The sequence below is a fragment of the Leucopleurus acutus genome (genome assembly GCF_964270905.1).
Source record: "Leucopleurus acutus genome assembly, chromosome: 14".
Lineage (NCBI taxonomy): Eukaryota > Metazoa > Chordata > Mammalia > Artiodactyla > Delphinidae > Leucopleurus > Leucopleurus acutus.
Window position 1 is genome coordinate 59,203,467 of NC_139156.1, and position 24,468 is coordinate 59,227,934.

Sequence of the window (24,468 nt, forward strand, 5' to 3'; positions counted from 1 at the left end):
AGAGAGAAGATAATAGGTTTTCTCAACGAATGCACCTATCAAAAACCAGGACATCATAGAATTTTAGATCTCATAGTATACTTAACAATCATGTAGTCTAACTCCTTTTGAGAAATGAGAAAATTTAATCTAGTTTCTGTGGCTCTCTCATAAGTGAAGAACAGTGGAATTCAGTGATCCTACATTTGAAGTCTGCTACTAAGTGATCGTCTGTTCTTTTTTGCCACTCTAAATCATCTTAGCTATTGTGAGGATGTATTCAAACCCTTTGACCATTTTTGTTGTTTTTCTGTGGATCTTCTCTAAATTATTCATATCTTTCTAAAAATGGGAATCTCAGATTTGAACATTATATGCAAATAGAATCCTAACCAATGTTGAGCACAGTAAGAAAATTTTCTCAAACTCTTTGCCTAGTTTTCCATTTTAATACATGTTAGCTGTTTAAATAGCCTAACTACTTCTTCATTCTAATGAAAATGTTCTTTTGGTGTGAAAAGCAGCAAATGGCACTTCATTTGATTCCGCATCGAAAAAGCCAGTTTGACTCTGATCTAGTCCCTGGGAAGCAACTAACCTAACTAAGCCAGAGGCTTCCTTGGAGGCTGGTTTAATCCCAAAGTTAGATGAAAGTAGTGTTTTTTAGCCTTTTGGGGGCTTTTTATTTTGTTTTTGAAAAATGTTATGTTGTAAAATTTCCGGCACGATACAAAGGTAGAGCGAATAATATGATGAATTCCTATGTACGAATTACTCAGCTTCGACAGTTATCAAATCATGGCCAATACTGTGTCATTTATATCGCCATCCACTACTTCCCATGCCACACCTCAATTATTTTGAATCAAATCTCAGCTGTTATTTTTTGTATCTATAAATATTTTAGAATGAATCTCAAAGATAAGGACTCTTAAAAAAATTAAAGTACACAAATACATTTATTAATTTCTTAATACAAAACCCTTTTGAGAATCTCGTGAAAGTTACAGACTTTTCCTCCAGAAAATTTCATGTACGAAATATATGTACCATCTGTACGTATGTAACATTTTGAGGATGTTTACAGATCTGAAGTGGATTGGTAACCCCACTCAGGCTTATTGGCCCCAATTTAAGAACCTCTGTTTCAGAGAGTCCAGCGTAGTGTGATCTTCTGTAGAAGGTCATACATGTAGGATTTGTTCATTTGCTAGATTTTTTTGGAAAGTCTGTTTTATTCAAGGTACTAAGGATACACAAATACAAGTAAGATATTGGGTCTCTGCAGATTAATAGGGGACTAAAGATACATAAGTAATGATAAAATGTAATATGGTAAGCGCTCCAAGACAAGCATAGTTTTATAGGAATTAACAAGAGAGAGGAGATTATATCTGTCAGAGGGATTAAAGTAGCATTTGAACTGGGGCTTAAAGAATGGTGGAATTGTGCTGGTAGATCTGGGCAAGAGAATTCTAGGTGAGAGAACTTCCCAATCCTGAGTCTGAAAGGAAGAAAGCATAACATCACTGACAAATGTTGAGGGGTTCAATTAGATTAGCAAGTAAGATGTATGAAGGACAGTAGTAGAAAAAGAATGAAAAGTTAAGTCAGGGTTAGATCAGGAGGATCTTAATCACTTAAACAGAGAATCTGGAACTTTGATAAATGGTGAGAAGCAACTGCAACAGAATATAATCATGATAGTCATTTAGAAAAATTACTCTGGTGAAGTGAACTGCAAGGAAGACTAGAGATTGGGAGACCTGTTGTGAAGCTTCATCAGGAGTCAAAATGGAAACATAATGAAACCCTGTTAGCATTAGGAATGGAGAGCATGGGAGAACTGCAAGAACTGTAAAAGAATCAGTGAGACTTAACAAGATTGCATGTTTAAGAGGAGGGAATGGTTGAAAATGGCTTGGATGTGTTGAGTCTGGTAATGATAGTGCTATTAACACACTCTGATGAAACTTCTGTTATTCTAGCAACCGCTTACTTCAGTTATAGCTTCTCTTCATCTTCATTGGGATTGCTAGGCCTTTGAACGTGTTGTTTTCTTTTTTAGTCAGATCCCCCCTTGCCTCTCTTTCTTCTTAACACACCTCCAAACTCCTTTCTCTCGTTTTTCTACTTTGTTCTATAAATGTTAGCCCCAGTAAAGTCTAACTATCCATTTTTTCCATTCTTACAGTCAACATATAAAGCACTGTTGGAGATATTTATACAGCCTTATGATTTGGTACCACCCTTTGATTTCTAGCATTAGCTAGGCTCTCAGTAGTACCCAAACATCCTTTATATCACTAGTCTGCTTCCTCACTCATTTCCGTTAGGATATATTCTAAAATTTTATCTTTTTTACTTAAACATTTTCTTTTTCTAGCCACTTCCGTTACTCTCAGAGAGAACACGTACCATTAAAGGGAGCTTTCTGTACTGACTGTTCCCCTGCTTTATAAATTGCAGTCTTTTTTTTTTTGTCCATGCCACACCGCTTGCAGGGATCTTAGTTCCCCAACCAGGGATTGAGCCCGGACCCTTGACAGTGAAAGTGTGGAGTCCTAACCAATGGACTACCAGGGAATTCCCAATAAACTGCACTCATCTTGAATTCTTATCCTGCTGAAGATGTGACCCTACTATCCAGGGCTAGCCTTTCTAACTTGTCCTTATATTTCATTACCCTTCTGCTTTTTCAGGAAAGTTACTGTATTATTTACATCTTCTATATCTTCAAACTCTCTCTTCTAAGCTGTTTTGTAAATTGTTCAAATCTATATGATCTTTAAATAAAAAATAAATAACATTTCCTTTTTCTGATATCTTTCATTGACTACTACTGTGCTATGATTCTCTTGCCTTTCCTTCACAGCTAAGCTTCTAGATGGAAAGCACTACACACTTAAAAGCTACTATTTAGTATCCATAAATGACTCTGGTAACTTTCAGGATAAACCTTAGCCTGTCACATGTGGACCTTCCCTACTTTCTCTTCAGCCTCACTTTTTGTCTTTTTCTTTCACGTTCTCTATGTTCCAGGTATGAAACAGCCCAGCCAACTTCCTTAATGTACTATATGCTGTTTAAGTTTCATGCCTTCTTACTTTTTCTTTATTTTTTCATAACAGCTTTAGTGAGGTATAATTCAAATACCATACACTTAACCTATTTACACTGTGTAATTCAGTGGTTTTTAGTATATTCAGAGATGTGCATCTGTCACCACAATCAGTTTTGAAACATTTTCACCATCCTCCCAAAGAAACCTTGGCTCCATTAGCATTCACTCCCCAGTTCCCCCCACATCTTCTTTCCAGCCCTGTGCAACCACTAATCTACTCACTATTTCCATAGATTTTCCTATTCTGGGTATTTCATGTAAATGGAATCATGCAATATGTAGTCTTTTGTGACTGGCTTCTTTCCATAATGTTTTCAAGGTTTATCCATGTTGTAGCATGAATCAGTACTTTATTCCTTTTTATGATCAAATAATATTCTATTGTGTGGATATACATTTTATTTATCCGTTCATCAGCTCATGGACATTTGGTTGTTTCCACTTTTTGACTACTATGAATAATGCTGCGATGAACATTCCTGTACAATATGGTTTCATTTTTCTTAGGTATGTAACTGGGAGTAAGCATTGCTGGGTCATATAACTCTATGTTTAACCTTTTGAGGATCTGTCAAACTGTTTTCCAAAGGAGCTATACCATTTTACAATCCTACCAGCAGTGTATAATGTTTCCAGTTTTTCCATATCCTCGCCAACACTTGTTATTATGTATCTTTTTTTATTATAGCCATCATATTGGATATGAAATTGTATCTCATTTCCCTAATGAATAATGATGTTGAGTATATTTTTATGTGCTTATTCGACATTTGCATATCTTATTTGAAGAAATGTTTATTTCTAAATGGATTCATTTTTAAAAGGATTATTTGTCTTTTTACTATTGAGTTGTAAGAGTTATTTGTATATTATAGAGGCAAGTCCCTTATCAGATATACGATTTGCAAATGTTTTCTCCTGTTCTGTGACATTGTCTTTTCACTTTCTTGGTGATATTCTTTGAAGCACAAGAGTTTTTAATTTTGATGAAGTCCTCTTTATTTTTTCTTTTGTTGCTTGTGCTTTGGTGTCACATTTAAGAAACCATTGCCAAGCTCATGAAGATTTACTCCTATGTTTTCTTCTAAAAACTTTATAGTTTTAGCTCTTACTTTTAGGTCTTTGATCCTTTTTGACTTAATATGTGTGTGTGTGTGTGTGTGTGTGTGTGTGTGTGTGTGTGTGGTGTGAAGTGGGGGTCCAACTTCATTCTTTTGTATGTGGATATCCAGTTGTCCTAGCACCATTTGTTGAAAAGACTATTCTTTCCCCAGTGAATTGTTTTTGGCACCCTTGTTGAAAATCAGTTGACCTTAAATGTGAGGTTTTATTTCTGGACTCAATTTTATTCCACTGATCTATATGACTTCTTCATAGTTTTTCTAACTTCTGTTTAGAGTGCTTTATCTACCCTCTCCACCTGGCAAATTTCTACTTCATGATTCCTCTACCAAAAGCCTTCTTTTCTTTTTTTTAAATAAATTTATTTATTTATTTTTGGCTGCGTTGGGTCTTCTTTGCTGCACGTGGGCTTTCTCTGGTTGCAGTGAGCGAGGGCTACTCTTCGTTGCGGTGTGCGGGCTTCTCATTGTGGTGGTTTCTCTTGTTGCACAGCACGGGCTCTAGGTGCGTGAACTTCAGTAGTCATGGCATGCGGGCTCAGTAGTTGTGGCTTGCGGGCTCTAGAGTGCAGGCTCAGTAGTTGTGGCACACAGGCTTAATTGCTCTGTGACATGTGGGATCTTCCTGGACCAGGGATCAAAATTGTGTCCCCTGCATTGGCAGGCGGATTCTTAACTGCTGCTCCACCAGGGAAGTCCCAAAAGCCTTCTTTTCTTCAGCAGATCTTGTGCATAACTCTGCGTACTTTCAGCATAGTGCTCATCACTTTTTTGTGATATAATATGTATATATATAACTATTTATCCTTAGTAGTTAGTAAGCTTTTACAGGGTAGAGACTGGACCTTTTATATCTGAATCCCAGAACTTGAGCACAGTGCCTGACATGTGGTGTGCTATTAATATACTATAGGGGAAATAATAGGGGCAGTATTGAATTTTGTTTGAATGTGTTCATTTCAAGGTGCCATCAGGACATCCAGGGGCTAATATTCAATAGGCGTTTTTATGATTAATTGAAATTTGCTTATACCTTTAATTTTTTTATTTACTCATTTGTCAAATATTTACTGTATGCCTCTCATGTGCCTGGCATAGTACCAGGCTCTGGGGATGCAGTAGTAAACAGAACAGCACCCTGCACTCATGAAGCTTTCATTTTAGTAGGGGAAACAGACGATATACAAATAGTCTGAGACAGTTGGCAGTAAAAGCAGCAGGGAAATCTAGAGATTGAAGGAGAGGTCGAGACTGGCAATAAAGAGTTTGGAATCATCTTCAAAAGGTGGTAGTTGAAAATATATAATAATGGATGGAATCACCAAGAGATTGAACATATAAAAACAACAGGACTGCAGAGAGAATCTTGAGAATGTCCAAATTTGTGGGAAAAATAGTCTGAAAGGTAGAAAAAACAGAAGAGTAGAATCCTGGAAACCAAGGGAAAAGAGAAGGCAAAAAAATATATAGAACGGTGAAGGAGAATTAAACCTAAGAAAGAACCATGGGTTCCAGTTGTTAGATAGTCATTAGTAGTCTTAGGAATTAAGTTTCAGGGGAATTGCTGGAGCCAGTTTTTAAAAGATTGAATCCTGAAACTTTTTGAAACAGTGGAACTGTGCCATGGTTTTTTCTTACTCCTTTTTTTTTTTTAAAAAAATATGTATTTATTTACTTGGCCGTGCCGGGTCTTAGTTGCAGCATGCGGGATCTAGTTCCCTGACTGGGGATCGAACCCAGGCCCCCTGCATTGGGAGCACGGAGTCTTAACCGCTGGACCACCAGAGAGGTCCCTTTCTTACTCCTTAATGCTGTATCCATAAATGAAGAATTTAAATGTATGTATTTAGATGTTATTCATCCCTGTTCTTAGCCCTGTGGGGGCTTCATTTTTTTTTTTTTTTTTTCCTGAGAGACCTGAAAACTTATTCCATAAAGAATCTCTCAGGCTCGTTAGCCACTTAATTTCTTTCATTTTAAAAGCCCTCATAGCTTTTAATTCCATCATTTCTGCTATCAGAATATGTTCGTCTTCTTGGATCATTTGTATAAATAGTTGCCCTGTATACATATAGATAGTTGAATATGATAAACTAATGTGTAACTTTTTTTTTTAATAGTGACAGAAATGTTGGTAAATGTTCTGAGTATTTGCTCTGATGATGAACTTATGACTGAAGGAGAAGACCAGTTTGATGGTATGACTATTCATTTTACTGTTTTTTATTGTGAAATAGAATCTTTTAACTGCCCAGCTTTAATATACTCTTGTAAAATATAGTCATTGCTCTCAAATGGCTATGCTATTTGATAAGTGACAAGTCAGTTTTTCAGATATTATTTATTTTAAGATTTTAAAATCATTTTAGTAATTTTTTTTTTCTGTTGGTATGGGGAAGAAAATGAATTTAGGGAAAGGGGAAATCTGGAAGAAAGAACAGAAGGAAAGGAAAATTGAAGTGCTAATAGAATGTGGTTCTTCATGAATATGGACACTACTTAGAGAAGGGAGGATAAAAATGCTTTTTTTTCCTTGGTACTGTATTCTTAGTGCATCAGAAACATACCTGAATACCCAATGCCGTTGTCACTTCTTCCTTTGAAAACTCAAAGTAAGCTGTTCTCAATTTATGAGTGGTTATGTTCTAAGAGACCACTTGTTAGTTTAGTTTAAAATTCAGCAAGCATTTTTTTCATACAAAGTTATACATGGTTGTTAGTTCTTATGTAAGCCAACCAGCCTATGTACCTAGTTTATAGTATAAACTAATACAATAGAAACAAAGTTACTTTTATTTTTATGTTCTGAAGTTTTTATTTAGAACTTAAATTTAAATATTTATATTAATTAACTGAATGAACAAAAACATAAACAGTTTGTAAGCTGAAAACTCTTTATTCCCTTCCATATGCCCCTCACATCTTTGTTGCAGCATACTTTTCATAGTTTTAATTCGCATATAAATGTTTCCATGTATTAAACATGGTCTACATATTGGTAAAATTCGATACCTACATATTTCTAAGTATATCAATATACCATAATCTTTGTAGTTAGTATTATATTGTTTGGCATTTGGGTTGCTTTAAATTATCTTTATTATGAATAGCATGCAATAAACATTCATACAATAGTTTTAATTTTCTTTCTTGGAATAAATTTCTTGAAGAGAATTACAGAGTTAAAGAGAATGAAGAGTTTTAGCTTCATTATTTTAGCTATGAACTGCCAGATTACTTTGCATAAAAATTGGACCAATATGAAGTGTTTCTAGCAATGAATCTATAGACCTGTATTTCTTCACAGGCCCACCTAATTGGGTTTTGGTTGTTTTTACTTATTTTGCTTGGTGGCTATAAATTACAGTTGGTTTAATTTACATTTCTTTGAATTCTCATGATGCTAAGGGAGAAATTACTATCTGCTTTCCCAACTATGTAAACTGTCCCTATCAAGTGACCATTTAACAAGTAAAATCTGAGTAAAAACTGTTTAGAAATTTCCCTACTTACCAACAGGTTTGATTCTTAACCACAATTTTAAGTCCATTTGTTGAAAGCACAAAGTGACTATATACAAGTGTCTGCTAGTGCCATCTGTTGGTGGCAGGCAGGGATGTGCTTTTACTCTGGTTTATAGTTTTGTTCATTGAAATAAATTATATCAGTTCTTTTTTTGTTTGGATAATAAGATTTAATGAATAATATTAATTTTTCCTTATTTTAATTCTCTATGATATTTTGTAGACGCTTTTAGTTCTAACATATTTCATCATATCTGTCTTTTCCATAAAATTTTTAAATAGTTTTAACTAAATATTTATTTTCCATGTTCTGCAATCACTGTTGTAAGACTAGTTCTGGGTTCAGATTCTAGTTCCTCATAATGGCTATGTGACCTCGGGCAAGTTACTTAACCTTTCTGAGCCTCAGTTTTTTTATCTTCAAAATGAAGATAATAGTTCCTACTTCATAATGTTATAGGTACTGATGTAATGATCAATAATATAATGAAATCATTTTTGTACATGTTCCACTAATTTTTTCAATAGAGTTTTCTGTTAATTTGTCAAATTCTGTGAACTATCTAGTAGGAATTTTAATTGGTGTTACATTAAATCTATATCTGAATCTAGGAAGTTTTTAAAAAATAATATTTAATTTTCTAAACTAAGATCAAAATCTCTTGCTCTATATAATTAGTTCATTTACTATAATTACTCCTTTTAATATATTTAATATATAATTATTTAAAATTATATAGTTTTTCTTTGGGAAAAATCTGTTATTACCAAGTTAAATTAATATTTCAGTGTTTTATGTTCTTATTACTATTGCAACTGGTATCTCTCTTATATTTTCTGACTGTATAAAGGAATTATATGTTTGTGGGTTTATCTTATGTTCAACAAGTTGGATCAGCAGAATTACTTCCTACGGTAATTTTTGTTTTCCTTCACTTTAAAAAATATGTCATTTGCATAAGGCTGATATTGTTTATTTTCTACATTTTTACCTTTTATTTCTTTTTCTTCAAAAATTTTGTATCTGGGCTTCCCTGGTGACGCAGTGGTTGAGAGTCCGCCTGCTGATGCAGGGGACACGGGTTCGTGCCCCGGTCCAGGAAGATCCCACATGCCGCGGAGCGGCTGGGCCCGTGAGCCATGGCTGCTGAGCCTGAGCGTCCGGAGCCTGTGCTCCGCAACAGGAGAGGCCACAACGTGAGAGAGGCCCGCATACCGAAAAAAAAGAAAAAATTGTATCAATATTGTTAATAGTGTTAAATAGGAGTAGTGATAGGTGATGCTTTAGTCCTCTTTCCATAGTAAAAAGGGAAAAAAGTTTCCTTGTTAAGTCTAATATAGTACTTGGTTTAGATACTGATGATTTATAAGAAGATAGATACTGAATCATTTTTGGGAATTCAACCAGAAGTAAATATAAAATTTTATTATATTCCTTCTAATGAGATTTTATGTATCTTATCAACATTTTTCCTATTAATGATAAATTATGCTTATTTATCAACTTGTTATATCATTCTTACACTCCAGAGATGAATCAAATTTGATCATTAAAGAGGCACTGTAGTTTAGTGAAAAGGATCAGTGGTTCAGGTGTCTTGGTGCTACCATTATACTAGCTGTGTAATCTTGGGAAAGTCACCCAACTTCTCAAAATCTTCTCTTCCATAGATTGAGGGAATAGAGAGGATGAAAATTCTTTCCCACTCTTTAAGTAATTTAAAAAATTATGACAATGTTTCTACGGGAAAATACACTGAGTTCCATCTTTAAATACTAGAAATAGATCTCCCTTCACTGCCAACACGGCAGGTGCAATTACTCCACATTTATTCACCCTTACACTACCAAGTATTAAGAGCAGGGACGCCAAGAAATTTTTTTTTTTTTTTTTTTTTTTGCGGTACGCGGACCTCTCACTGTTGTGGCCTCTCCCGTTGCGGAGCACAGGCTCCGGACGCGCAGGCTCAGTGGCCATGGCTCATGGGCCCAGCCTCTCCGCGGCATGTGGGATCTTCCTGGACCGTGGCACGAACCCGTGTCCCCTGCATCGGCAGACGGACTCTCGACCACTGCGCCACCAGGGAAGCCCAAGAAAATTTTTTGAATATGGGTATGGGAGTTTGCATCAAGGAATGAGAGTGGCTTGGGGGAGAAAGAACCTTGAGGAATGGAGGAAAGGGGAGGAGTTTAGGATAGATACTAGGATGGGATAGGGAAAAGAGCTACTAGAACTACATTTGTTTCCCTTTCTTACACATATTCCCTTATTTCTTCCCCTTAACCCTGTCTTTTCTTCTTTCCTTTGAGCATGATAGCATACCTTCTCTCCTCTCCTTCCCCTTTTCCTACTCAGCAGTGGAACCATGTTATGGACTGGGCCTGGGAAGAAATCTGACTTAGAAAGAAAACTTGTTGGGTTGGGGATTGCTGTGGAGACACAATAAGGGTTTAGCTTTTCTGTGGGGGAAGGGAAAGAACAGGATTGGACATTTCCCACTGGGAGGAAGGAAAGAGTAGATTTTGCATATTCAAGGCTGAAATTGGCTAAAGGAATAAGACTCTCTTTCTTCTTAAGTGATGGCCTTTGGTATTCTGTATTGTTTAAAGTACATGTGGGTTTATTTTTAAAGGCAAAAATTTGCATAAACATATTGCATGTGTAAATGCACATAGTGTTCCTTTTAGAGGTGTTATGTAATCATTAAAGGGAATTTCTGAACACTGATTTCTATGATATTTAGAATGCATACTGTTTCTTTCAGTTATTTATCTTTTGTCTTGAGTTTGGTAAAGGAAATACATAATCCATATGTGTTATAGTTTTACTAAACTAAAACTTTGCATTTCCTATAATGGAATCATGTATCTCAGCATTAGAATGGAAAGCTCAAATGAGACATCTCTGCTGCCTACTCTAAGAGCTATTACTTGCTTTGAAACAATCTGTTGCTATTTGTGCAAAAAGATGTCCCTAAAACTCCCAGATTGGACTGGGAACAGACAGCACATACTGTTGATCCTGAGTATGTGCAAAAGTTCCACAATTCTGATTCAAGAAATTGTGTGCTCTTGTTATTATGGAGTGTGGGAGGCTTAGCCTTTCCTTTATTGGGAGTGGGTAAGGTTTTCCACTGAGGTAGTTTATAAAGTTACCTACATTTCTCTGTGTATGCTACAGATTTTGCAGATGTTGGTGTCCTTGAAGAACCACATGAGTTTGTATCTCATTTGTGTCATTACCTTTCACTTAACATACTTCCATGGGTGACACATTTCCTTAAGGGTATTAATATAAATGTGCGATTGTTGTTAGCACAGTCTTTTATCAGTCTTATGTGTTTTCACGTGTTTTTTTCTGTCCCTAATTTGTCTACTTTCATCAAATATTATAGTCATTCTGTCCATAATTTCTTCTGAACACATATCTTTTAAGAAATCTTTCCTTTAGAGCTCTACCCAGTGGCATCCCTCCTTTATTTGCCAGATCTTACAGTACTACATTTTTCAAATTTCAAATATGAGGACCTTCATTTTTCTCCCTTTCTTTCTACATTCATTCTTCAGTACCACTGCCAAGTTAAATCTCTATCTTTTTATTTGTCTCAACCACCTTTTCTCCATCATTCACTTCCTTTTTTCTGGACTCTCCATCTGAAGAACGGCTCATATATGGCAATAAAAAAGGTACAGACCAGACAGAGTAACATTGTTTTGAAATATGACTTCATAAGTTATTCTCATGTCCATGTAAGTTTGTGTATTCATTAAGTATACTTATGCAGAGTCCTCTTGGGCCTTGTGCAAATTTAGTTTAAGTTTTATCTAAGTTAGAATTTGATGTTTTTAGAAGTCATATTCCAAGATATCTGTCTTTCTGTGCATGGAAATATTTTTCCCTCTTTTTCATTCCTCTTGTTTTAAAATTTCATTCTTTTGCTTATTTGTAATGTTTTGTACTTTTCCCTGCATGACTAGGGGTGTTTGATTGTCTGTCTGATTCCCCAAAGTAATTTTACTGTGGACATTTACTTTAATATTATGCATGATGTGTTTGTAGACTGATTTAAAATCCTGATTTGTAAAGTGTTTTTATATTCCAGTGAATTTTTAATTTGAAATCAGTATAGTTTACATATCATTCAGTTTTATAGATATATAAATTAAGGCTGAAAATGTGAATGTATCTCATTACAGCCATCCTCCCCCATCTCTGTACTCCTCTCCCCCAGTCTGGCTATTTCAAAAATTCTGTCAATTTTAAAACAAAATATATTAATTTATTTGAAGAGAATCAGACTTACCCTATGTCCTTGGACAAGACACTTAGTAAAGTTAGTTTCTTTGTCTATAAAATGAGGAAATTGAACTTTGCAGTATCTCTAATGTCTTCAGATTCCAATATTCTATGATTTTGAGATTTTAAGTAATTTTTTTGGCATCTTAGAAATACCTGTGTAGTACCATGGACCTACACAGTTTTGGATTTGTAAAAGCTATAGCTTCAGCACTCATAATATTACACTTAGAGCATCATAAACATGGTTGTGGAGCCTATTTTCTCTAAAATATGTCTTTTGTTTTCATCTTTGAAATTGGATCTCTTTTTCTGTTTCCTTGCAGTAAGGTCCAGTCATCATCTTAGTTTTTAATTATATGTATTTGTGGACTGCTTGAATTTTAAATAAGATGCTCTAGCCCAAAAGACTTTTGGTTGTTCAGACCTCTGTGTACCTAAGGCCCCTTTTGGTCTAGTGTCTTTATTAGCCTTTCCTTAACCTTCTCCTCAACCACGGTGCTTCCATATGTTTGTTTTCATCATGTTGAAGCACAGTTCTAAGGAACCACACTCTTGGGTCCAGAGTGATTCTAGTTGCTGTATATGAGATAACAGGACTGAGATTGTTGTTGTTCTTTCTGGAGGCCAAGGGAAGGAAGATAACAACCTCTGAGTCTTTATTCAGGCAAAGATTCAGTTATTTTGATATATTCTCTTCTGTATCAGTGATAGGCAGTGCAGCTAACCATTTGGAGATGAAGCATTAGTGATTCTTTAGCCATGTTTTTTGGGGAGTCTTTTCTCATTGCTCACTCTCCTTGTGTCATACTCACCTAGGGATGTAAAAGCTTGTATATATTTGCATGACCTTAGAGGACACTTAGTCCATGAGGTTGAGATGTACATTGTTGAAATGCTGCTATGGTCCCTCGTTCTGGGTCACCTGCCCAGTAGTCGCTTCATATCACTGTTTTCAGACCAACTTTGAGCAAGGAAGCTTCTTTTGTCATAGTATGATGGGATATTTCCAGCCTGCATGTCAAAGGCTTTTATGATAATCAAACAGAAGTCTAAAGGTTATGACCAGTTCTAGTCTGTTAGTCTGCATGCCATAGGCTCTCATGAGAATTAAACAATGACTGTAGCATTGTTACCATTTTTTTGTCCTCTGGTTTGTGATACAGGTTGGACTCTAGTTTCTTTCCCATTGCTGTTTTACTGGTTAGTCGGTAGTGTGAGAGTGATAAAGTTGGCTGATTACTTTTCAGTTGTATCTGTGTCAGATCCCAGTATTAGATCAGTGCTGAGCTAAACATTGAACGAGAAGCTTTTTGGCATGAGTTCATCTAGTTTCTTCCATGTGAGCTGGTGGCGAGGGGCTTGGTGTTGGTTCAGATGAGAGTGAAGCAGGCTAATAGAATGGTACAAGTATGGATGCCCTAAACTTGAGTCTTTCTTTCTATTTATTCCATTGAAAGTAGGTTCAGCTGCAGCCCGGAAAGAAATCATAAGAAACAAAATTCGAGCAATTGGCAAGATGGCAAGGGTCTTCTCTGTTCTCAGGTAATGATATATTTTCCCAATGATTTGTTTTACAGAAATCACTTTTATTATACTTTATTATAAGCGGTGTCCTGTTTGATATCTAAAAGCAATATAGTAGCATTCTTTCTATAAAGAAGTTGTATACTTACATGTTGAAGAGGGGAACGCAGGTCCCTTTGAAACTAGTATTTTTGACCCTTGTGATTATTATTGTTCACCTTTGGCATCTCTTGTCCTTCTGTGATGAAAGTATTAGATCTACACCTTAAAATTAGAGCATAATAAGGAGGAGGGGGCACATTTTAGAGTGTTCCTGATGAACTTGCTCATCTATAAAGGAAGTCCTTTTTGCTGGAGTCACAAATTGTCTTCCTGGGGTTAATTCAGGAAGACCAGGTTTAAGGGTGCACATGAATGGGTTAGTCCTTAAAAATTTGTTTGCAAAACTGCTTATATCAGACATGAAATACCATATTTTATCAATATTATGATACCCATTGGTGATGAATCTCACCACATATTTAATAAAGCTTTTCAGGAAGAACAATATATGTCTCAGTTGTACGGCATACCCTCATATCTGAAACATTTAGAACGTGGAAAAATGTATATCTTGGAATTGAGGAAAATATGGTAATAGCAATGAATGTCATAAGTTACATACATGGCCTACATCTGGGCCCCATCTCCTCTTTTAACCTAAGTACTTGTTGGAAGTCTCTGATCTTTGTTATATCTCTCTGCTATAGGGAGGAGAGTGAAAGTGTGCTGACACTCAAGGGCCTGACTCCCACAGGGATGTTGCCTAGTGGAGTGTTAGCTGGAGGACGGCAGACCCTGCAAAGTGGTAATGATGTTATGCAACTTGCTGTGCCTCACATGGACTGGGGCACACCTCACTCTTTTGCTAACAATACACATAATGCATGCAGGGAATTCTTTCTGCTTTTTAGTTCTTGTCTCAGCAGCTGATACAAGCAGAATACTATATGATAGGTAGTGTCTGATTAATAACCTGACCAGGCCAGAAAATGATAAAATGGGTATTCCTTTCAATTGAAAATAATGATCGGTCTCTCAGCTTTTCATGAAATGATATGGGAATAACTCATATCATAATGTCTGAAATATTTATTCGTTTGTCTAATGCACCATTTTCTTTTTAAAGCTTCAGTTTCAGAATGTGAATCAAGGATATCCATATTACTTAAATGGAAATGTAATTCCAAGTTTCTTATTTTTTTATCTTTCTAATTTATGTAATTGTATTAGACTGTGCTTACATTTTCAGATGTTAATTTTAGAATTAACAATCTGCTTGAGCCCCAGAACATTACTTATGCACTTCACTTGCCAAAACATTTGTGCAAGGTTTTGTACCCTGGTAAATGATGCCAAAGTTTGTTTTCTGTGGTGTTTGTCAAATGTTCTATGTATAATTGACTGTCTGTAACACGCTGTTTCCTTCCTCTGCAGATGTAGCTGCTTTCCTAAATCTGTCTGTCTCTCTTTAGGTTAGCTGTATGTCTGTAAAAGTATGTTAAGTTAAATTACTCTATCAGACACTTGTCTGTCTTGATGTAGAAGCAACTTTGTAGCACCTTGTTTTGAGGTTTGCTGCATTGTTGCTGTACTTTGTGCATTCTCAACATGAATGTAACGTTAGATATTAAGTCATTGTTATAAGGGGTGGAATTTAAATCCTGTAAGTCAAAATTGAAAGGGTGTTATTAAGTGTGCCTTTATTTTGCATGAAAATAAAAAGAATTATACGTAAAGCATTCCTGTAATCTGGCTCATTGAATATTTTATATTTAAAAAAAAATCTTAAGTTTTTTTGGAGTATTTGTGTAAATACTGGGTTAACTTTTTGAAAGCCCATTATAGATTAAATAGAAGAAAGTGATGTGAATGTTATAGACTATACCCAATAACTGAAAGTCTAGATTTCTTTCCCTTGTGGTTGGAAAGCAGAAAATGTGATATGTAAAGCCTTAATTTATGTTTTATTGTAGTCACTTTTGACAGCCCTCCAAGGGTCATTGTTGTATTAAAACAGGAAGCAACAGATCTGATGTCTTCTCAGTCATGTTTGGTGTTGTAATTAGTCAAATTTTTAAGGCAAAAAAATAGGAAATTTTAATTTTAAATTTTGAATAAATTTAAATTAGATTGACTTTTCACAATTTCATTTCACTCGGTCTCATAATAAATGCTTAAATAAATAAAAAGAATTTTTCTCTAGATAAATAATTTCTACTTGTAGCCTATACATGTTCTATTTATATGTTATTGTGTTGTCTGCTACCACTACTGGTATATGTGAGATATATAAGTATGTTTTGAAATTATATCTTCAAATTTTCATTTTGAATGAGGTTTCTTTTATTGATTTAAAAAAAATCTGCTCTGATTTTCTTTATATTTCTTGCCCTTCATTTTTCTTATTATCTTGTAAACATTAGGAAAATGAGCAAAAAATAATTTCATTAAAACAAATTAAGAAGACCTTAAACATTCAATAAAACTAGCAAGAATGTTAATAGAAAAGGATGAATTTTAATAACTTGAAAAATGCCATATCCTTCCTCCTGTTTGTTCAGAAAAGGAAAAGAAAACCTAAAGGGTCTCACACTTAAGTAAATCTAAACTACGGTCATCTTTCAGTTATCCTTGGATATTTTGTTACTTTTATGTTGTATCCACAGCGAACCTTTCTTTCAGATTTCGCAGTTAGTGCCTGCTAATTACATGCTTTGTTGAGAGCTCAGCACATCTATTTATTCTTAATTTGCATGCAGCCTGAAGCTCAGTCTTCCAACTTTGAAATCACCCCCAACTGCAGGGAAGGATTGAAAGACAGCTTTACTGAAGGGACTGTCTATTCCCGGCGTAGAGTGAGTTACTGGATGGTGCTGAGCTTAAGGGGTCCGATTTGGGAAACTAGATAGCTCCCTAGCTCTGCCAGCAATGGATCTTGATCGTGTGGTTTACATTTGGTTGAAGTGATTTCTCTATCATAAGACAAACCCATTTTGAAACAAATAACAAAACTCATACAGAAGTATGATCACCCATGTGATTTTTAAAAATTTATGTAACATTTAAAATTTTAGTAGACATGACCCCTGACGTGAATACCTGAGAGCTAAGTATTGCAAAAAGAAAGTTTTAAAATTCTAAGACCTCTGTCCTGTTGTCAGAAAATAGAAATTGTCTCATCAATAACTTTACAGTTAATTTATGATATTTCTCAAGTGTTTTTACAAACTGTATAACTCTGTTGGAGTAGGATTTGATAATCATATTTTATGTGCATTTTCTTCTTGGAAGTTTGATTGGGAGCTAGCCGTTATAATGCTACCTTCATGAGGACCTATATGAGAAAATATGTGGCCATCTATATTATAGTAAGGTCAATTCCTCTTGATCACTTATCCTGTGTAGTATTGAGGAACACAGTTTGAAACAGCATTACACTCAAACTTAGTAAGGTCATGTCAAGATGCCCCATAAAACTGAAAAAAATTGAGGAAAAATATTGCTCTTCAGATAGAATTTTGCAATTATCAGATCTCTTTCTTTCCAGCTTAATATGTAAGCTTCAAATGATCTTCTTTGAATTCTAAGCATTCAAACTTAACATGGTATGCAATTTTGAGTGTGATGTACATTTTGTGTCCTAAAAAGCATTTAGGAGCATTTAGAGGCCTTGGGAAAGAGCAGAGAATATAAATTGACCTAGAAAATGCATATAAAATTAAAAGCCCCCAAAAGTGTATTGTCATTTTCATAATTTGAAAAAAATTTTTATAGACTTTAAAACTATTGACATACTAAAATAGATACTAATTCTTACAGTGATAATCAGTTTTTTATTTTTAATTTATTACTATATATAAAATACAAATTATGAAATATCTCATATAAAATCACTTCTGTTACCACAAGCTCTTTAAAACATAGATTCTGATAGGCATTTTATTTTTCCCTATTTAATTTCTAAATTATAAAGAAAATAGTCCATGTTTTGAAGAATAGGAATTCCAGGGCTGATCCAGTAGAGGTGGGTCATTTATCCCAGTTTTCTGTCTGGACAAATTCCAAGAGTATTTTCCAAGTGTACAGGGCTAGATTTTTTAAATGGTGATTTAAATAAGTACAGTGGGTATACAATAAGTATATCTGCTTTAATTTGTAATATGATTTAACAGTTGAGAAAAATTAATTCTTCCTTTATTCAGTGTTTATGCTCCTTTTTTGGGGGTCCCCACTTTACTATCTGATTGAGATTACAAACATCTAATTTAGCCTTCTTTAATTCCTTAGATTCATCAGTGTCCTTTCACATTAATAACTGCTTTGGATAAATTTTATTATTTCTAAATCATGTGTACTGCTAAAAGTTCATTTTAGGAATAATTATTCTAATTGGCCTTATCATTGAAGAAGCAAAGTAGAAGGGATGGAACATTATCAATAGTATGAATTTGTGCACTTTGGGTAAAGTAAGAATTGAGACTTGGCAGTATTATCAGGCAATAATGTCCTCTGCAATCTTTGGTCCTGGTCCTCAGTGTGAGTGCTTTATACAGTTTGAACCCAGAAATGAACCAAAAGAATCTTTGACTACAAAAATATGTATGACTAAATATGTTGCAATTCTCTAAATGGGCCAGAGACAAGCTATACCAAGAATGTATTTCTCATTTATATGACCTATATGTATGTCCATATCATGAAATGAACAGGATTTATTGCCTGTAAGACCTCAGTTCTATCTCTTGATTCCTCTCTAGTTGGTAGATGGGCTTGAAAACATGCTCAGTAGCCTTCTTATTGTCACTTGAGGCTGTTAGTAACTGAGGTAGATTTGAGTTCGTGATACACTGAACATAAATGGATTTTTATATATGTTACATGTTGATATCTTTAGATATCTTTAGATATTTGGAACACCAGTTATAATAGAAAGGACGTTTCTAGTAGATAAGAGGAGTCCTTTTAGATTACCCACAGAGGACAGCACTATGGAACTGTTCTAATTAGAGTAATTCACCAAGTTTACTGACCATAAATTTCATTGTAGCCATACCAACTTTTGCAGCTTATGCTTTGCCCTATGAATTAGAAGTGACAGGAAAAGCATTGCTGACCCCTTCTAGTTTATATCTTAGGGGGCCAACTGGTGATAAGTTAGACATGAAAGAAAAGAATCTCATTCTGTTTGCTCTACTGCAATTCTACCATCATAATTTCACTCTAGAGAATTTCCTTGTGATTGTGATGGATGTGACATAATAAACATGTTGGAAAATTCTAACGTCATCAAAATACTGAATTCAAGATGGGTAATTAATACTAGTGTGCATTTGCATGGATGCTGAGGTGTCTGTGTTTACAATAGGTCTATGTGTTCTGTGCTCTGAGCGATGGTGTCTTAGTGCTGTGTGTAAACTGTGCTGTGTCAGGAATTGGGGGATTGGATGGGGCTCTCTAATACGGGTACTATATATGTTAAATTGTAAATGATAATGTAGTATGGGGTACTGTTATATTTTAAGTAATCATTGCCTTTTCTGCTGTACGATATGACCCTTCTCATCTCTCTCATTCATTTTGCATGCCTCTGCTCACTTCTGTACAGCCACAGTTGAGGCTATTGAGGCTGAAAAAGGTACGATCAGAGTCCTTGCACTGGGCAGAGATCTGTGGTGTGTGGGTGGGCATCAGTGAATGTCCTGTGGGTGTGTCTTACTTCTAGCTTGCACAGTCCAAGATGAATCAGACTCAACTGACTCATCAAGTTTAACAGTCATATCTTTTTCTTCTTCTTCTTTTTGAATCACAAGGACTGAGTTCCATAGTGACAATTTGGTTTTTTCCCTTTTCTAGTATAGTAATGCGACCAGCATTTAATGTTCCAGAATTCTTTAGAGTACAGCATGTTATGGTATAATATTATAGCATTTACAGTTGCAAATAAAGATCTGTTCCATATTTTGCATGATTCTGTGCTACTCAGATTTTTAAATTCTGAAGTGCAATCCTCTCTAGATGTAGGTTTGGTATACTCATGATATAAAAATGACATACTCATTTTCAGTAATTCACCTGAGAGTGCAGAGTTGTCACTGTGATTTTGTGCTGCAGTCTGGGCTAGTGTTTGCTGATAATATTACATCGCGTATATCATGTATTGGGTTGGTATTCCACGTTGCTGAAAGCTTTGCTGCCCCAACCCCTTACTTGGTTCACATGCACAGACTCTGAGTCCCAGGGATTGCATATTAAAGCAACCAAATTATAACCAATAGTATGGAAATTTTTTTAATGTACATTTTAATAATAGAGGATACATCACTCCAGATGAAGTGAATGAGAAACCATAACAATTGGAGGAGGATTGCCGTTTATTTTGATTTGGGTTTCCAAAGAACAGGCAGTGAATGGCCAGTGAATTAAGGAAAACATCTCCTAAAATATGGAACTATAAATACGTTTTACAATCTGCCAAACACAGATCTAACTCCTGGAGGCATTTCCTACCTTTTTCATTTCATATTGGTGGTAATGGGGCGATAATACCTTGACCTCCAAGGTAGTTCTGATCTGCTAAATTTTAACTTTCTTTTCTTCTCCCACGCTCTTGGTACAGATTTGTATGTTGAGGATTAACCTTGTTTAGCCTCCTCATTTGCCCCTACTCTTGTTGCTGCCTTACTGTGATAGTCACTGGTGATCTTAGGGCCTGAGGTAGGAGATAATTGATGTAGTAGAAGTCAGGTTGAGACCCTGAGACCATTGCCTGGAGGTCTTGGGGGCAGGGGAGGATTATTTTTGTGTGTGTGTTTTTTTTAAGGCGATGTAACACTTGTCATCTATGAAGCTGTCATGTTTATATTTAGGTTTAAACATTTCACATTTTTAAGGGGAAATCTAGAATGGGGATAGGCTTCAGTTAAAGTAAGATTTAAATGTTGCTATGTACAACTAATTTCTTTCTTCTTAAAAATCATTAATTATGTTTTTGAAATCTCAGAAATGTTTTTCAATTACTGACGTATCAAATTTGCATTTTGTTAAGCAATACGAGGATTCTCTCCACCACATAGAATCTGCAGTTTTGAAGAGGCAAAGGGTTTGGATAGGATCAATGAGAGAATGCCACCCCGGAAAGATGCTGTACAGCAAGATGGTTTCAATTCTCTGAACACCGCACATGCCACTGAGAACCACGGGACTGGCAACCATGGTGCCCAGTGACCCACGGCTTCCCAGGGACTCTCACAGCTCGGGCCCCAAATGGACAGATCACCCGAGGAGCTGGAGGGGTCGGTCAAGCTGACTGTAAATGTCACAGTCCCTCTGGAGAAACCATTGTGCTTTTGAGACCCCAGCCCCCTTCCTGGATGGAGGCTTGAGGGCCCTGGGACATGTTGTGCTATCTGATAAGATTGGGTCATCGCTGCCAAGGTGGAGAGCAGTGAGCAAGGGGCTTGGGGCAATTTCCAGTGGAGGGCAACTACACCTCCATTTATGCTTGTGGTTCACACGTTTAAGTTTACAAATGAGATTTCTTTTTCCCCTCAGTAGAATTAGATTTTGTTTTTCAACCATAACTTCAAATACAATCCTAAGAGATAATGTGGACTTTTTTTTTCCCCCATGAAATGTCTTTAAAGGATGAGTTAGCATGGTCTTAAAATACATTTCCGAGGTTACTAAGCTGTGTTTTGAATTATGGGCAAAATGCTGAGAAACCCAGTTGGCATTTATACAAAATGCTGACCTCAGGTCTGTAGTTCCTAAATGTGGCTAATTCTGTAATATAGTCTTGGTATTTTTCAATTATGAATGCATAACCTATTTCTAGGCAGACTCTCTTACTTGTACACAAATCCAAAAACTAATTTAGAATCTTTCTTGCCCAGATCTTTTGAGATTTACACCCCAGAGATTTAAGAAGAAAATCTCTAAATTTCAGAATTATGAAGAATTACAGAATTACTCATTTAAGGTACTTTAAAAGAAGTTTGTACATTGTCAAAGTAAATTTTAATTCAAATCATGTCTGTAAAACTTGACGTATTTTGTGTATGCATGTTTTCATTTTGCAAATATTTAATATATAGACCTATGATGTACAGGTACGACATGTATAGGTTACCTAGATGTTATGAGAAATTTTAGTTTACTGTGAGTACTCAAGTTGCTTAAATAGCCACCAGGGTGATTTACTGCTGGCTTCCTATCATTTTATGTTTTGATGCAAAGGAAATTTTAAAATGTTCTGGAAGTGTTTTTGATTAAGCAGTGCAGCATAGAAGCAACAGTTCTGTTCAGTCATTCAGATGTTAGTGGAAGCATAAAAGTCAAGACTGCATGTTGAACATTTTCTTTCGATAGTTACAGAACTGCTTGGTTAGACTAAATGGAACCATGTGCTAATTTTTCACAATTACTGACCTGTATTGATTGCCACAGTAGTTTGGTATTTCCCTTTACTTTGGTGGCCTGCTTCCCTCATGCCCTGGAATACAACTCAGAGCTCCAGGCAGCGGAACCATCTATTGTTTGTTTGCCAGAAAGTGCACCCTGTATGGTCTCCTTTCTAAGTTGGAAATATTATGCATGTGCAGGACTATTTGAGTATTTTATAAACAGTAGCACACAATAAATTCCATGCATGGGCCGCTGCTCCTATCTCTGTGTTGGGTTTTATTTGGAAGATGTAGTCTGATTTGACCTCATGCAAATCAGAAAATCCTGTTAGTAGAATTGGGATATTCAGAGAAAATTATCTAATGGGTAGTTCATGGTAATATGATGAATTAAATTCTTGTCTTCATAAATTTTTCCTTTTTTTTCTTTTTTTTTACTTTGCTTATACTTGTTTTACATGAGCATTAGTAACTGAGCACTCTGGGTGCCTATTATAGGCCTGAATCTGTTATTTAAAATCAGTGTTTTACTTAACTTTTAACTGAAAGAAAATGTTATTGTCTAGAATTTTGTTACAGTAGTATTTCGAATTTATTAAGTTTTAACAATAAGAAAAGAATAATACTGCATTTTCGTTCTTTGTCACAATCAAAATAAGTATAGAATTTTGCAAATTGAGCGAAATTTGCATATTGTTCAACATTTTATAATAATATAATTGTATGACAACTTTAATTACATTTTTCAACAATAATTATAATGATACACATTATAAAGCATTAATTTAGGGACTTCCCTGGTGGTCCAGTGGTTAAGACTTTGCCTTCCAATGCATAGGGTGTGGGTTCGATCCCTGGTCAGGGAGTTAAGATCCCACATGCCTCGCGGCCCAAAAAATAACCAAAACATGAAACAGAAGCAATACTGTAACAAATTCAATAAAGACTTAAAAAAAAAGCATTAATTTAACTTGAAGTATATATACATGCCTAATTCAAGGTAGCAAGCAGAACTCCAATTGTTGATCATTACAGCTTCTGCTTGCTGTAATATTAACTTGCATCCCAGTCCATGAGCTGCCTTTACAGTTATTATGTACTGTATACCTTAAATATTCTCTTGATGTTATTGGTCTGTGAAAACTATGCATCTCTAAATTAAGAGCTTAACTAATATATCAGGTAGCAGGAACTTCTTTAGTTCCTTAGGTCCATTACTAGGGTTATATAGTGTTTATGGGAATCATGGGTAAACATAAAATATCATTAGCAAATCAGAAGAATTAGGGTTAATGGCAAAAATTAAGAAGAAAATAAGAGGAAGGAATGGAACTCAGAAAAAGTGGTATACATGAAGAGTGGTAGAATATCACCCAGTGCCTCATAGATCCCTTCCTACTTTTTTTTTTTTTTAATTTATTTTACTTATTTTTTGGCTGAGTTGGGTCTTTGTTGCTGTGCACGGGCTTTCTCTAGTTGCAGAGAGCGGGGGCTTCTCGTTGCGGTGTGCGGGCTTCTCATTGCGGTGGCTTCTCTTCTTGCGGAGCATGGGCTCTAGGCTCGCGGGCTCTAGAGCACAGGCTCAGTAGCTGTGGCTCACAGGCTTAGTTGCTCCGCAGCATGTGGGATCTTCCCAGACCAGGGCTTGAACCTGTGTCCCCTGCATTGGCAGGAGGATTCTTCACCACTGCGCCACCAGGGAATCCCCCTTTGTACTTGTTGAATAGGAAGCTCTTTCTAGTCTGTCTTCTAACTAGTTTCACAACGAACCATAGAAGTACTTTTAAAGGTTTTTTTTTTTAATGTAACTCATGATGAATGCAAATTGTGAAAAGTTCAGATCTTTCTAAATTGTAAATTTAAATGTCTACCAGAACAGTAGTAATGATGGTGAAATGTAAACTATTCAATGTCAGTTTTTTTCTATATATCATCTCCCTTTATATTCAAAGATGACACTTCTGAGTTAGAAAAGACAATCTGAGTTCTTTTACCTTTTGCAGTTCAGCCATTAACAAACCTCAAAACCTTTCAATTTTCTGCCAGTTAAACTTGAAATTGGCCTGAAACCTTTGCTTAAAATGAATTACCCCTATTTTATTCAGGATTTTTGCCTGTTGCAACTGATTTTCCTTTGTCCACAGCTATTCTACATAATGTTATGTAATGGTTTTTTTGCATCCTTAACACTTTTCTTCCACCTTCCCTGCTTGTAGTTTGTGCTTTCTACATTTTGGGGTTCCTTTGGAATCCATTCTCTGCATCTGTTCATGCATAGATTTATTTGCCACGGTCCAGGACCTTATTGCAAGTGGTTCTGTTCCCCAATTTGCTGATGTTCACAGAGGCAGGTAAGTGACATAGCTGGGCCCACATATAAGCAGCGTCAGGTTGTAGAGTCATATAGGACCACTGCACTAACAACTCTGATAGGTTCTGGAGCTTGATAGCT

The 24,468-nt window shown here is 35.6% G+C and overlaps 1 protein-coding gene across 3 annotated transcripts in view; it reads left to right on the forward strand.

The window, feature by feature from the left end:
• Window positions 1–23,073, forward strand: part of PPP3CB (protein phosphatase 3 catalytic subunit beta) — a 49,068-nt gene extending 25,995 nt beyond the window's left edge. The window contains exons 10-14 of one of the 3 annotated variants that reach the window (XM_082854367.1): window positions 6,345–6,422; window positions 13,506–13,590; window positions 14,322–14,419; window positions 19,220–19,249; window positions 20,660–23,073. In XM_082854367.1, the coding sequence (XP_082710493.1) occupies window positions 6,345–6,422; window positions 13,506–13,590; window positions 14,322–14,419; window positions 19,220–19,249; window positions 20,660–20,838 (470 nt within the window). In that variant the 3' untranslated portion in view covers window positions 20,839–23,073. The remainder of the gene's footprint in view (window positions 1–6,344; window positions 6,423–13,505; window positions 13,591–14,321; window positions 14,420–19,219; window positions 19,250–20,659) is intronic. The other 2 variants (XM_082854368.1, XM_082854369.1) reach the window with 2 other exon arrangements.
• The last annotated feature ends 1,395 nt before the right edge of the window (window positions 23,074–24,468 follow it).